The sequence below is a fragment of the Ruditapes philippinarum genome, unplaced genomic scaffold, assembly GCF_026571515.1.
Source record: "Ruditapes philippinarum isolate M1 unplaced genomic scaffold, ASM2657151v2 ctg730_1_1_1_1, whole genome shotgun sequence".
NCBI lineage: Eukaryota > Metazoa > Mollusca > Bivalvia > Venerida > Veneridae > Ruditapes > Ruditapes philippinarum.
Genome location: NW_026859790.1, coordinates 35,860 through 49,176, shown reverse-complemented (window position 1 = coordinate 49,176; position 13,317 = coordinate 35,860). Strand labels below are relative to the sequence as shown.

The following is a 13,317-nucleotide window of genomic DNA, read 5'->3' as shown; positions in this document are numbered from 1 at the left end:
GAGTGATAAATTACAACATACATATGAACTCTCCCACTTTTAGCGGGAAACTCCCACTTTCTGCAGCCATATTTTCAAAGATTTATCTTACAATAAGGGGCATTTTTTTCACAAATTAAAGAAATCTCCCTATTTTTGATGTCAGAATTTCCTTCTTTGTTTAATGTAAATTCTAATTGAAGAAAAATTTCCCACTTGATCATCAAAAAAAGTTCACATGTATGTTACAAAGCATTTGAACGATAAACCATACATTATTATACTATAATGAAAGAGAAATTAATATCTATTTGCATTCTAATATGTCAATAAAAAGGAGAATTGTTAAAAATATGTTGAACTACATTGAGTGTAGAAGTTATTTTCCTGACATTTGGTTTATTGACATCATATATCTTAAGTCATATGACATGTAAGCATTTATTAGTCCCCTACCGGTTTAACCGGAGGGGACTTTAGGTTTACCCTCCGTCCGTCTGTCCGTCTGTCTGTCTGTCTGTCCGTCTGTCTGTCTGTCAGTCCGTCAGTCCGTCCGTCCACAAAACTGGATCCCGCGATAACGCAAAAAGTACTGAAAATATTTTTATGAAACTTGATATATGGATAGATGGCAGTATGGAGATTATGCACGTCTTTTTTTTTTCTTCCTATGTTGAAAATTCTGGTTGCTATGGCAACAAATAGTCTGAAAATATGGCAAATTTAACACATAAACTGGATCCAGTGATAACTCAAAAAGTACTGAAAATATTTTTATGAAACTTGAAATATGTGTAGATGGCAGTCTGGAGATTATGCACATCTTTTTCTTTTCTTCCTATGTTGAAAATTCTGGTTGCTATGGCAACAAATAGTCTGAATTTCAAGATTTCTGATTTAAATTTTTCAGCTTTTTCACTATATGTTCTTTATTTCTTAAGGTGTTTACTTCAAACTTTAAATATAAGTTTCTGGTCATCAACCACATAATATGTGACAAGGTTTATAACTCTAGCACAAAAAATATCAGTATTACCTCCCTTGAACTTAGATTTTTTAGGGGAAAAAATGTTGTCTTTTTTAAATAACTTCTTTATTTCCTAATGTATCTACTTCAAACTTCATATATATGTTTCTTATTATCACTCGATATTTTTGAGAAGGTTAAATACTCTAGCAAGACTATTTCCAGAATTATGTCCCCCTTGAACTTAGATTTTTTTCGAGAAACTGGTATTTTCACTCCAACTTCTTCATTCCTTATAGGATTTACTTTAAAATCCCACATCGTAATAATATGACAAGGTTGTATAAATATAATTTCCTTACTAAGCATGGAAACTTAACACATTACTGTGATATAGACAAACTTATTTTATTATGTTTTGTGGTTGATATTTTCAAATACAGACTTCATCCTCAAATTCATTATAAATGGCAATACACAGGAGTGTATGACAATTAAAGAACTTTTTGAGGGACCGGTAGGGGACTACTGTATTGCCCGCAATACTATCAAATGCTTGTTTTTTATGCTGTGCATATATCATGTATTAATGCATTTAATTGTCCTATCTGTTTGAGAGATAGTGTCAAGTGTGTTAGAATACAAGTGTTCTTAACTTGCCAGAGCAATTATAATTTTATTTGTGACTGTCACAACACTCAAGTGACGTAGTGCTATTGTGGCCATCCTTGTAGGATAATTTAAGTTGCGGGATTTATGTTAATTTTTTATGTAATTGCATTTAATTACCAATGGTGCAATTGAAAATTGAATTGTATAACTTTATACACATGATAATTATGTTATGATTTGCGATTTTAAATAGGACATTACGGTTTATGAAATGAAATTATGTTACACAGAGATCTCCGGTAAATCTTTATAAGAAGTTGGTGTTACTTTTATTTTTCTCCATGATTTTTGGTTCAAAGGTTTGTATGTGTTGTGATAGGCTAGGGGGACAACATTGTCTGTACCTATAAATAATAAGAGAACAGTCTTTTATTGGTTAAATTTAATAGAATGATTTTCTATGGCCAATTACTACTTTTTTTCCAAAAAGTGACAAATAGTCAATTATGCTCAAGATTTTCTTACTTTTTTTCTACAGACAATGACAGCCTTTTTAATATGGAAATCTTTTAGGGCTAGTCCATCCTCAGATATTCTTATATAGTTGTTGAGAGTTACGTTATTGAGGTTCGTTCTCAGTCTTGATGTGATCCTGTTCTGGGTTGAAAACCCTCGCTCACAAGCAACACTGCTTACTGGGATAACACAGCATATTTTCAGACATTCACACACAGTAGGTAAGATGGTAACATAGATAAATGGTCTTTGGTAAGTTTTAGACATACCGGTATTTAAGCCTTTATAACTATCCACAACTAGTCTTTTGTTAGTCTGATTTTCTGATTATAATGTGATAGGGTCTAAACCAAATTGTTTTGATACTTCAAACACCTTTTCTTTACCAAATCCTGACTGACATGACACATTTGATTGGATAACATTTGGATCAAATATACTCAACATTTCAAATATGCCAATATCAAGAAATCTGTTTCTTAGGTTTTCAACAATTTTTTCAATACACTTTCTGGTAATCCTGACAAAGCAGTTTTTGTTTGAAGTTCCACATTCTTTCAATTCAATACAGTTGATCTTATCACTGTTCTCATTGTCTCTTCGGTACTGTTGATAACTAGATTTTGGGAATTAAATAGAAGTCTCTTTATTTCATTCTTCTTTTTCACTTTCAATGGAACCAATTAGCCAAAAACTACATACAGTAGTTTGAATTAGTGCTGTCTACCTTCTTTAATAAATCTTCCATAACTCTTGACTTAGTGTCACTAATTTTTAACTCAGTTCTGATCTTTAACTTTTCTTCCGCTTGTTTCAATCTTAGTCTTTTGGCTTCAAGCTCATTGTCAGCAATTCTGCCTTTCTCATAGATTCTTTAAGTTAAGCAGATGATAAGTGGCTTTGAACTGAACTGTACAAACTATCCTTTGAATGTCTACTGTATTGTGTTTTGTGTCATCAGGAATGTATTCTTAAACCACTTTTCTACCTCTCAAGCTTTAAGTTAATTTGCATTGTGTCGTTAAAAATGCCAAGACTTAATAATGCCAAGACATATCGTATAAAAAGACTTAAGAAATTGTTTAAATAGAAAGCTTGGTGCATTCACCATCAGAAGGATTTGATAAGAATAATATTGTACAAAAAACACAGCGCATTGTTTGACTTAATGTAGATTTGCATTTTAGCACCCCATACTTCTTCTGAAATAACCGGTGCAGGCCATCTGCATGGCACTCCTTTCAATTTAGTCCAGACAGACCAAATCCAAACCAAAACCAGACCTGTTTACCCCATTAATGCCCTGTCAGTAGTCGGAAAGTGGTTTATCAGTAGTTTTAGACACTTGTCAGTAGTTTTTAGGCCCTAGATTTATAACCACACTTGATATTCATAGTCCTTATGCTGTTTACTGTTAAAATGTCTCTTGCAATAATTTCTCCCCACATGCATGCAACTTAACACACACCGAGCAGTGTAAAAAATGGGCACCTTTACAAGATGGTAAGAGACAGGGCCACAGTTCTCTGTAAGAATCTAGGAACTTTTGCGATGATTTCTTGCGTTTTACCGGCGATTCCTCGTCTGCCGGGCCGTTCAATTTTTGTTTCCCCATTTTAACATTTTTATGCTCCCCGAAAAATTTCGGGGGAGCATATAGTCGGCGCCTTGTCCGTCTGTCCGTCCGTCCGTTTTCTTGTCCGGAGCATAACTTGAAAACCCTTGGAGATAATTTGTTTAAACTTCATACAGTGGTAGAGGGCATTGAGGGGGAGTGCAGTGTCAAAGAACCATAACTCTATTTTGCCCGGTTTTTGAATTATCTCCCCTTATAGAAAAATCTTGTCCGGGGCATAACTCTAAAACTATAAGAGATATCAACATGAAACGTTGTAGGTGAATAGATCTCAATGGGTAGATGTGCAGTGCATAAGACCAATAACTCTTTTTGTCCTAATTTTGGAGTTATTGCCCTTTGTTAATTTCAACACTTTGAATTTTGTCCGGAACATAACTCTAAAACTATAAGAGATATCAAGATGAAACATTGTAGGTAGATAGATCTCATTGAGTAGAAGTGCAGTGCAAAAGAACCATAACTCTGTTAAGCCTCATTTTTGAATTATCTCCCCTTATAGAAAAATCTTGTCCGGGGCATAACTCTAAAACTATAAGAGATATCAACATGAAACTTTGTAGGTGAATAGATCTCAATGGGTCGATGTGCAGTGCATAAGAACAATAACTCTTTTTGTCCTAATTTTGGAGTTATTGCCCTTTGTTAATTTTAACACTGAACTTTGTCCGGAACATAACTCTAAAATTATAAGAGATATCAAGATGAAACATTGTAGGTAGATAGATCTCATTGAGTAGAAGTGCATTGCAAAAAAAAAAATAACTCTGTTAAGCCTCATTTTTGAATTATCTCCCCTTTTAGAAAAATCTTGTACTGGACATAGCTATAAAACTATAAGAGATATCAACATGAAACTTTGTAGGTAGATGTATCTCAATGGGTAGATATGCAGTGCAAGAGAATCATAACTCTGCCTTGCCTAATTCTGGAGTTATTGCCATTTGTTTATTTTTACTTTTTGAATTTGTCGGCAACATAACTCGGAAACCATAAGAGATATCAACAAGAAACTTTGTAAGTTGATAGATAACAGTGATTAGAAGTGCAGTGGAAAGAACAGTTACTCTGCCTTTCCTAATTTTGGAATTATTGCACTTTGAACTTTTTCCAGGGACATAACTCTGAAACTACAAGAGGTGTACTTTCCTGTGTCCAAAACCTATTCGGGGAGCATCACCCGGCTCAAACCGGGCTCTTGTTCCTTTCAGTTTCCAACGTAAAATGCCGAGTATTCAGAATGCCAATTAAACACGAGGAGAGACCCTTGAATTGTTGTACGCTTTTATAAGCGTCCAGATCACCCAGAATGACACTATTCAGCGCAAAGTGCTTAATTTATCAGAAAGTGCTCAATTAAAGGAAAGAGTAAAATTTTCCAATTATGACCAATTTCTGTAGAATTTTCGTTGTTAATTTGTACTGTGTAGTTTATGCGGTGAATCCGTAGGAAATACCGACAATCTGTAGAGGTAAACAGGTCTGCAAAACATTAACAATGAAACAGTTAAAACAAGAAAAGAGAGTAATTTTCTTAACAAGAAAGACAAGTAACCATAATTGCCATTTGTGAGAATCTATTACTCTGAACATAAATTAATAATAATAAGCTGTTATTTGTATCCTAATGAGATCAAATTACTAAAAGTCGGTGAATAAAGTTGCAATAGTGTTTATGAGACAAGGTAAAGATTCGTTCTCATTTAATGTATATCATTAAGTGAGTATTCTGTACTAACCAATCAGTGTGATGAGTGTGATGAGAGTTGACTCTACTTCAAGTCATGTACCTACAGGCTCATCTGAGTGTTATGAGCACTCTTAGTTTTCTTTTTGGAAGAGAAACCTCATCTTTGAGTTCCTCACCTGAAATCTATTCAAAGCTTATATTAACTAAGCATAGTTATTTAGGACTTACTAGTGGACTTTTTTACCAATATTGTAGCATACATATATTAATTACAAAAACGAGAAAAACGATCATTTGTATTGCAAACTTCTTTCACATGCTTGTTTGATTGTTCGTAAGCTCGGCATATTTTGATTGCCTTTTCAAAGGCCAGATTTTCTTTTCTAAACAGCAGTTCTTGTTGTTTTCCGGTGCTACTAAACACAATTTTATCTCTATAAGCATTCTTTCTTTCTGTGTATCATAATTACAAGACTCAACACCCTTTCATAACTCTTTCACAAAACTGTCAAATGATGTATATTATAGCATAAAATCGGCTATTTTTCCCTCTTTTGCCCATGTTATAACGGGACCAAAACCATGTGTTAACATAGTCACGCGCTCTTGTTATAGCCCGGTTTCACCTATGCGCAATACATACAGGGCCCAGTAAACAAACAAACAAAAAATGACGATTTGGCCTGTTTGCTGAAGAGTCATGCGCTCTTGTTATATTGAAATTTATTGATTCGAGGGCCTCAGTCGCATATTCCAGTAACTATGCCGGAAAAACGGCGTATAGACATCGGTGCTAATCTTGGTTGTCGCCCTTTCTAAGAAACGGACAGTTGTCAATGTAAACAAATACAGTAGAATCTACCTATCATTCAGTTTAACACTCCGATTAACTTACAAAACTAGATAACACAAAATTAATACGAGAAAATGTTTTTTATTTATGTTAATGTTGATAAATGCTCTTTATATTTCTTTGAGAGAATAATGCTTAGTGCCTGATTTTTTTAATAAACTTGTTTGCTTGAAAAAAAAACCGATTCTGATGTCACTGATCTTTTTTCTACCGTCAATCTGAAATCACTCTAAGAATTTCTGAGGGTCATGTTTTGTCTTGGGTAGAGGGTAGAGTAATGTAACGTTTTTTTTTCTTGAGATAATAAATCTCCAAAGGCCAAGCTTTGTTAAATCAATTAAAATTCAAAATTTCGATCGGTTCCGAGAATTTTCCAAGTTGTTGGCCCCGGAAAAATGAAACGCATACGTAAAAAAAAAATTTGATAAATACCGTCCAAACACAAGAATTTAATGTAATTGTGTTTTGTATAAACTATACATCACGAATCTGTTTGAATTTTATGCTATAATAGCGTCAACGCACGTTTATTTCGTGTTATAAAGTCTGCAGAGTCCCTCGGAACTGTTGGAGCCCTCGCCCTACCGGGCTCGGGCAACAACCTTTCCTCGGGACTCTGCAGACGTTATAACACGGAAAAACGTGCGTTAACCCTATATTCATCTGGATTTGTTGCCCAAAATCTTTGTGATTCTAGCAAATCATTTTTTCTACGATTGCAATTGCTTTCTATTTTGTCAAATATTTTGTCCACTTTCAGTTTATGTTCTGCATCTGCCCATGTAAATTGATCATAAATCTCTGTAACTTTAGGTCCAGCACAGTGTAATAGGATATTTACTTGTATCTTTTCATCTTTCTCAGCATTTCCACTGGCAGTCAAATAAATTTCCATTTGGCTCTTCCATTTGATAAAGTTCTGTGATATGTTACCATTTTCAACATCTAAGTGTCCAGGGGGTCTTAATGAATCTGCCATGATTGTCAGTTTGAATAATACGTTCGAATAATATTGAGTATGAATCCTTTAATAGTTTGAATAATATTGAGTATGAATCTTCCCCTTCCCCAAAATTGCTTTTGGGCGCTATATTTCACTCAAGTGGCAGAAATACTATACACTGCAGGTGCGCAACAAATAATTGCATATCCCTCTGATGCCACCATGTTGATAGGGTTCTATAATATGCAATTAAGAAAATATGTTTTCAGAACGTTAACTTTATTCCATTCATACAGATGCTTACAAGGTTACACACCACTAAATAAGACATATATCAACAGAAACATCTTCTAATGGGTGTCTACCAACTTTGTTCAAATAAAAGCCCTGGGGTCAATATTTGGTTTGCCCCAGGGCGTCGTTTTTCCCTTTATGTATATAGTAAAAACTTAAAAAAACCTTCTTTTAAAAAACTCAAAGAGCTAGAGCTAAGATATTTAGCATGAAACATCTTCTAATGGGTGTCTACCAAGTTTGTTCAAAAAAGGGCCCTGGGGTTAAAAATGGCCCGCCACGGGAGTCATTGATTTTCATAATATGTGTATAAAGTAAAAACTTAAAAAATCTTCTTTAGAAAAACCACAGAGAGCTAGAGCTTAGATATTTATCATGGAACATCTTCTAATGGCTGTCTACCAAGTTTGTTCAAATAAAAGCCCTTGGGTTAAAATTGGCCCGCCCTGGGGGCCTATATACAGGTGAGCGATTTCAGGGCCATCATGGCCCTCTTGTTTATTAAACTGTATACACAACTAGACATGACATCTTAAAATGCTCGACACATATACTTTAAGTATTTGGTAACCATTAATAAATTAATAACTGAATGCTAATTTAATAAGAACTCCATTTTATTTCTTCTATTTCTCAGCTTTTTATCCATAATGAATATATGATTTTAAAAACTTTCACATGTTCACATATTAAAATGAATATGATTATCCCTCATAAACTGTTTTAAATATTTTCAAACAATGAGAAATATAATATGTCAATCATTTCTTCAAAGTTCATACCTTTAGGGCAACTATCCATGGCATATTTCAATATTTTTGTAATCTTTTAATTATTTTCTTTCCACTGTTTCTGCAATTGTCACATAATGGTAAGACAACTCTAAATGACTTTAAAGAGTTTCCATCTCTCACACCAACTTCAGTACAGTAACAACATAATTGAGCTGCATCATGACAAAGCCAACATAGCCTTTGATCCCGGCAGTCTGTTCAGGATCCATGCTGTTCGATATCAGTTTGTCTACATGTTACAGGGTTTGTAAGCGAACAGCATGGATCCTGATCAGACTGCTTGGATGCGCAGGCTGGCCTAGATTCATGCTGGTTGCAAACCCATTATGTTGGTTTTGTCATGACACAGCTCATATGTCCAGGCGAGCAACTGCTTTAGCTGCAGCAGAATAGTAAGATAGTGATAAGCTCTATGGGACTGTTACAGCACAATTGTAGGCAAACAAACACAACACCTTGTAATTGGTCACCTAAATTAATGGGAAAAAAATAACTAAGACTTTTTTTCTAGATTGCTCTGTAACTTGAAATAATTAATTATCATATTAAAAAAGGGTATTATGTATAATTTATTGGAGTCAGGAAAGAAGAATGATGAAGAACAAAAGATAGCTACTAAGGCTTTGTTCAGACTGTTTTGCAAAAGATATATATTAAAATACTAAATACAACTGCCTAGATGTTTAAAAAAATTTGCACATGCTGAATTAGTAAAGATTTAGGTATGTTATAATTAAAACAGGTCTTACCATCAGCAGTATGTGTATTGTTATTTTTCAAGGGTCCTCTTTATACCTCTTGTCTCACGGACTGTAAGAGCTCGGGGTGAGCTATTAGGATCGGTGAATGTCCGTTGCTTGTGAACACACTAGTGGTCACACTTATGACTCAATCATCATCAAACTTTGTCAGGATGCTTGTTTAGTCAATTGCTCGGATGAGTTCGAAACTGGGTCATTTCGGATGGAAAACTAGGTCAAAGGAGCTAAAAATAGAAAAACCTTGTGAACACTCTAGTGGTCACATTTTTGACCCAATCATCATCAACCTTTTGTCAGAATGCTTGTTTAGATTATTGCTTGGATGAGTTCGAACATGGGTCATCTCCGATGAAAATCTAGGTCACAGGAGCTATAAATAGAAAAACCTTGTGAACACTCTAGTGGTCACATTTTTGAACCAATCATCATCAAACTTGGTCGGAATGCTTGTCTAGTCGATGCTTGGATAAGTTTGAACATGATTTATCTCGGATGGAAAACTAGGTCACAGGAGCTAAAAATGGAAAACCTTGTGAACACTCTAGTGGTCACATTTTTGACCCAATCATCATCAAACTTTGTCAGAATGCTTGTTTAGATAATTGCGCAGATGAGTTCGAATATGGGTCATCTCTGATAAAAAACAAGGTCACAGGAGCTATAAATAGAAAAACCTTGTGAACACTCTAGTGGTCACATTTTTTACCCAATCATCATCAAACTTAGTGTGGATGCTTGTCTAGTCAATTGCTCAGATGAGTTTGAATATGGGTCATCTCTGATGAAAAACTAGGTCACAGGAGGTAAAAATAGAAAAACCTTTTGAACACTCTAGTGGTCACATTTTTTACCTAATCATGATCAAACTTTGTCAGGATGCTTGTTTAGATAATTGCTTAGATGAGTTTGCACATGGTTTATCTCCGATGAAAAACTAGGTCACAGGAGCTATGAATAGAAAAACCTTGTGAACACTCTAGTGGTCACATTTTTGACCCAATTATTAAGAAACCTTGTCAGGATGCTTGTTTAGTCAATTGTTTGGATGAGTTCAAACATGGGTCATCTTGGGTGGAAAACTAGGTCACAGGAGCTAAAAATAGAAAAACCTTGCGAACAGTCTAGTGGTCACATTTTTGACCCAATCATCATCAAACTTTGTCAGAATGCTTGTCTAAGTCAATGCTTGGATGTGAAATTTGAACCCTGACTGAAATTTCGGATGCCAAATTGATTTGATATCAGATGACCATATTGAAAATATATTTTTGTAACTAAATAGCTTAAGAAAATAAGAATGGATTTCTTTTATCAAAACACAGTGATGGAAAATGTGCCCCTCATCCAATCTTTAGTGACGGATGAGGGACATTATTGGAGTAAAGCCGGAGGCTGAGCATGTATAACAATAGCATGTCTGTCAGACACTCTACTCACTAGTCGCGTATTTAAAGGACCGTAAAAAAGTAGTCCGCGTCGCTATATAAACCGTGTAAACCCCGTCTAATCATATTTCAAAGCAAAAAGTTTTGTTGCCGGACAAAAACACAAGGGAGGGTAAAAACAATATTTTATCCAAAGAAAAAATTCTTTTCAAAGCAAATATAGAGGTGGGTTCATACATGCTCAGCCTCCGGCTTTACTCCAATAATGTCCCTCATCCATCACTAAAGATTGGATGAGGGGCACATTATTTTCCGTAAAGCCTTCGGCTTTCGCATGTATAACAATAGCATATTCAAAGTGACGGCAACAAAATTCTTATAAAGATAACAACAACATACTAATCAGAACAACCAGTATATTTGAACCCACTCAAGAGGAAAAACCTCTAGTACAACAGAAAATGAAAATTTTTCAATAAACAACATATACCCTCTAAAGTAAAGTCACTTTCTAGAAAAAATTGCCTTGACAAAAGGAACATCCTCATTATTAAGTGATTGTCTACAATAAAATTTATAGAAATTACAATCTGATTTCCAATCAGCAGTCTTTAAGATAGATTTCACTGAGCATTTACCACTGTAAGCTGCTGAAACTGCTGCTGATCGGAAAGAATGCGCTTTAAATAAAGTGATATCAATACCAGAAAAATATAACACACTTTTTAACCATCTGGCTACAGTACTTGATGTTATTGCTTTATGCGTGACAAAAGAAACAAGCAACTGCCTGGATTGCCGCACGTTCTTAGTAATATTCATATAATGAAGCAAAGTATGATAAACACACAAACTTTCTGTTTCAAAATGTTCTACCTTCAAACAAAAATTGTTTCCTTTTCCAACTGTTGAAGTTTTAAGTAAACCAGGAAAATAAAACACTGCATATTTATCTTTTCTAAACACTTTCATATAATCTAAATTCAAAGAGATAAGCGTCTGTGCTCTTGTGGCACAAGCAAGAGCTATCAAAGCTGTTAACTTTAAAGTTAACTTTTTAATACACAAAGAATCCAGTGGATACCAAGAAGACAATAAATTTAAAACTTTGCCCACATCCCAAGTAAACTTGTATCTAGGTACACTAGGTTTCACATTAAAAATTCCTCTCATGAAACGACTAATAAGTCTAGGAGATCTGCACCATTTAATTCCAATGATATTAAGAGTTTGTAATAAAGTTGATTTATGAGTGTTCAACACGGAATAGGATTTTCCACATAAATGTAAAGAATATAAATATGACATTACCTCTATTTCAGTGGGCTTAATGGGATTTTTACTATACCTTTCACACCAAACACACCATTTTCCCCAGGCCAAAGAATACTGTTTTCTTGTTCCAGCTTTCCAAGATTGCAAGATAATGGATACAACTTCTGGTAAAACTCCCTCACTTTGCAAATGTTTGCTGATAACTCCACTGCGACCAAGGTCATTGATCTTGAAAAAGGATGAGTTGTCCCACAATGCGGTAAAGTCAGTAAATCCTTGTGACGCGGCAATCTGATAGGAACAGAGATCAACAGGTCAAATATTAGAGGAAACCAAAATTGTGACTTCCAAAAAGGAATTATCATAATTGCCCGTGGAACCTTATCTTCAATAATTTTATTTACCACTTTTCCTATTAAAATAAAAGGAGGAAACAAATAAGGTTCATATAAATTCCATGAAAAAGAAAAAGCGTCATTTCTAAAAGACCCTGGCTCAGGGAACCAAGATACAAACTTGGGTAATTGAGAATTGAGACGTGATGCAAACATATCAACATCTGGCATGAATAAATGAGAACAAATTCTCTTAAAAATTGTCTTTTTTAACATCCATTCTGATGAATCTGTAAAATGCCTAGAATAAAAATCTGCATGTATATTTTCTGAACCTTTAATATAACTTGCTGACAAGAAAATATTTTTATCTAAACACCAATTCCATATTTTAACTGCCAATTTATTTAACTTTAATGAATTCATACCTCCCATCTCATTAATATAACTTACTGCAGTTACATTATCAGAGAAAACTTTAATATGACAATTACTTGAACTTTCATACAGAGATTGAATCCCATAAAAAATAGCTAAAAGTTCTAGGTAATTTATTGCATATGCAGATTCATCAACCGACCAACGACCTTTAGCATGAGAATTAGAATTAACATCAACACAACCCCATCCTAAAAGACTTGCATCGGACTGGCAAAAGAAAGACACTTTTTGTGGCCTTATCCTTTTGCCATTTTTTGTATTAACATTGTCAATCCACCATTGTAATTCTGCAACACAGTTTTTGTTCAAACTGATTTTATTATCAAAATTGGAATTATTTCCCAAACCTTGAATTTTACATCTTTCTAAATCTCTATAATGGAGAGGAGCTTCAAGAACAGCATAAAATGAGTTAATAATAAGACCAATAAAAGAGGCTAAATCTCTTACAATAACTATACCATCTTTAAGCAAAGACTCTGCCTTTAGAATAATCTTCTCTATTTTTGCGACGGACGCGCCCTCAGGCGCGTTCAGAGCTAAGTCATCTACACATGGGATTTCGTTGGCTACACTCGCGCAATGTGTCCTAAACCAATTAACAGCCCAAGAAATAGTACATGAATTTGATCCTTCAAAACTCCCATACTTTGTCTGGATATCTTAATGTCTTCCATATTTAGCCTTTTCAATTTCAAATTAAGTTATCCAAGTTAAAATATGAACGTATATTATTGATAAAAACGTTGTAGTCCCGTAGTATTATTGCGCAATATGCAAATTACTGCTGAAACGATTTACCGCTGTCGAAAAAGTAGGACAGCAAATTATACTCC

The 13,317-nt window shown here is 34.5% G+C and overlaps 1 protein-coding gene across 1 annotated transcript; it reads right to left on the bottom strand.

Annotated features, from left to right (window-relative positions):
* Positions 1 to 8,299: 8,299 nt before the first annotated feature.
* Positions 8,300 to 10,710, bottom strand: LOC132757930 (uncharacterized). The gene is made up of 3 exons (XM_060749432.1): positions 10,689 to 10,710; positions 8,668 to 8,754; positions 8,300 to 8,478 (listed from the first exon to the last, which is right to left on the bottom strand). The coding sequence occupies exons 1-3, from the start codon at positions 10,708 to 10,710 to the stop codon at positions 8,300 to 8,302; spliced, it is 288 nt and encodes a 95-aa protein (XP_060605415.1).
* Positions 10,711 to 13,317: the final 2,607 nt, after the last annotated feature.

Coding starts and splice junctions, on each gene's coding strand:
- LOC132757930 (XM_060749432.1), bottom strand. CDS start 10,710: ATGGATGAGGGACATTATTGGA. Junction 8,755..10,688: donor GGATGAGGGACATTATTGGA/GTAAAGCCGGAG, acceptor CCATTAATTTAG/GTGACCAATTACAAGGTGTT. Junction 8,479..8,667: donor CACTATCTTACTATTCTGCT/GCAGCTAAAGCA, acceptor GATCCTGAACAG/ACTGCCGGGATCAAAGGCTA.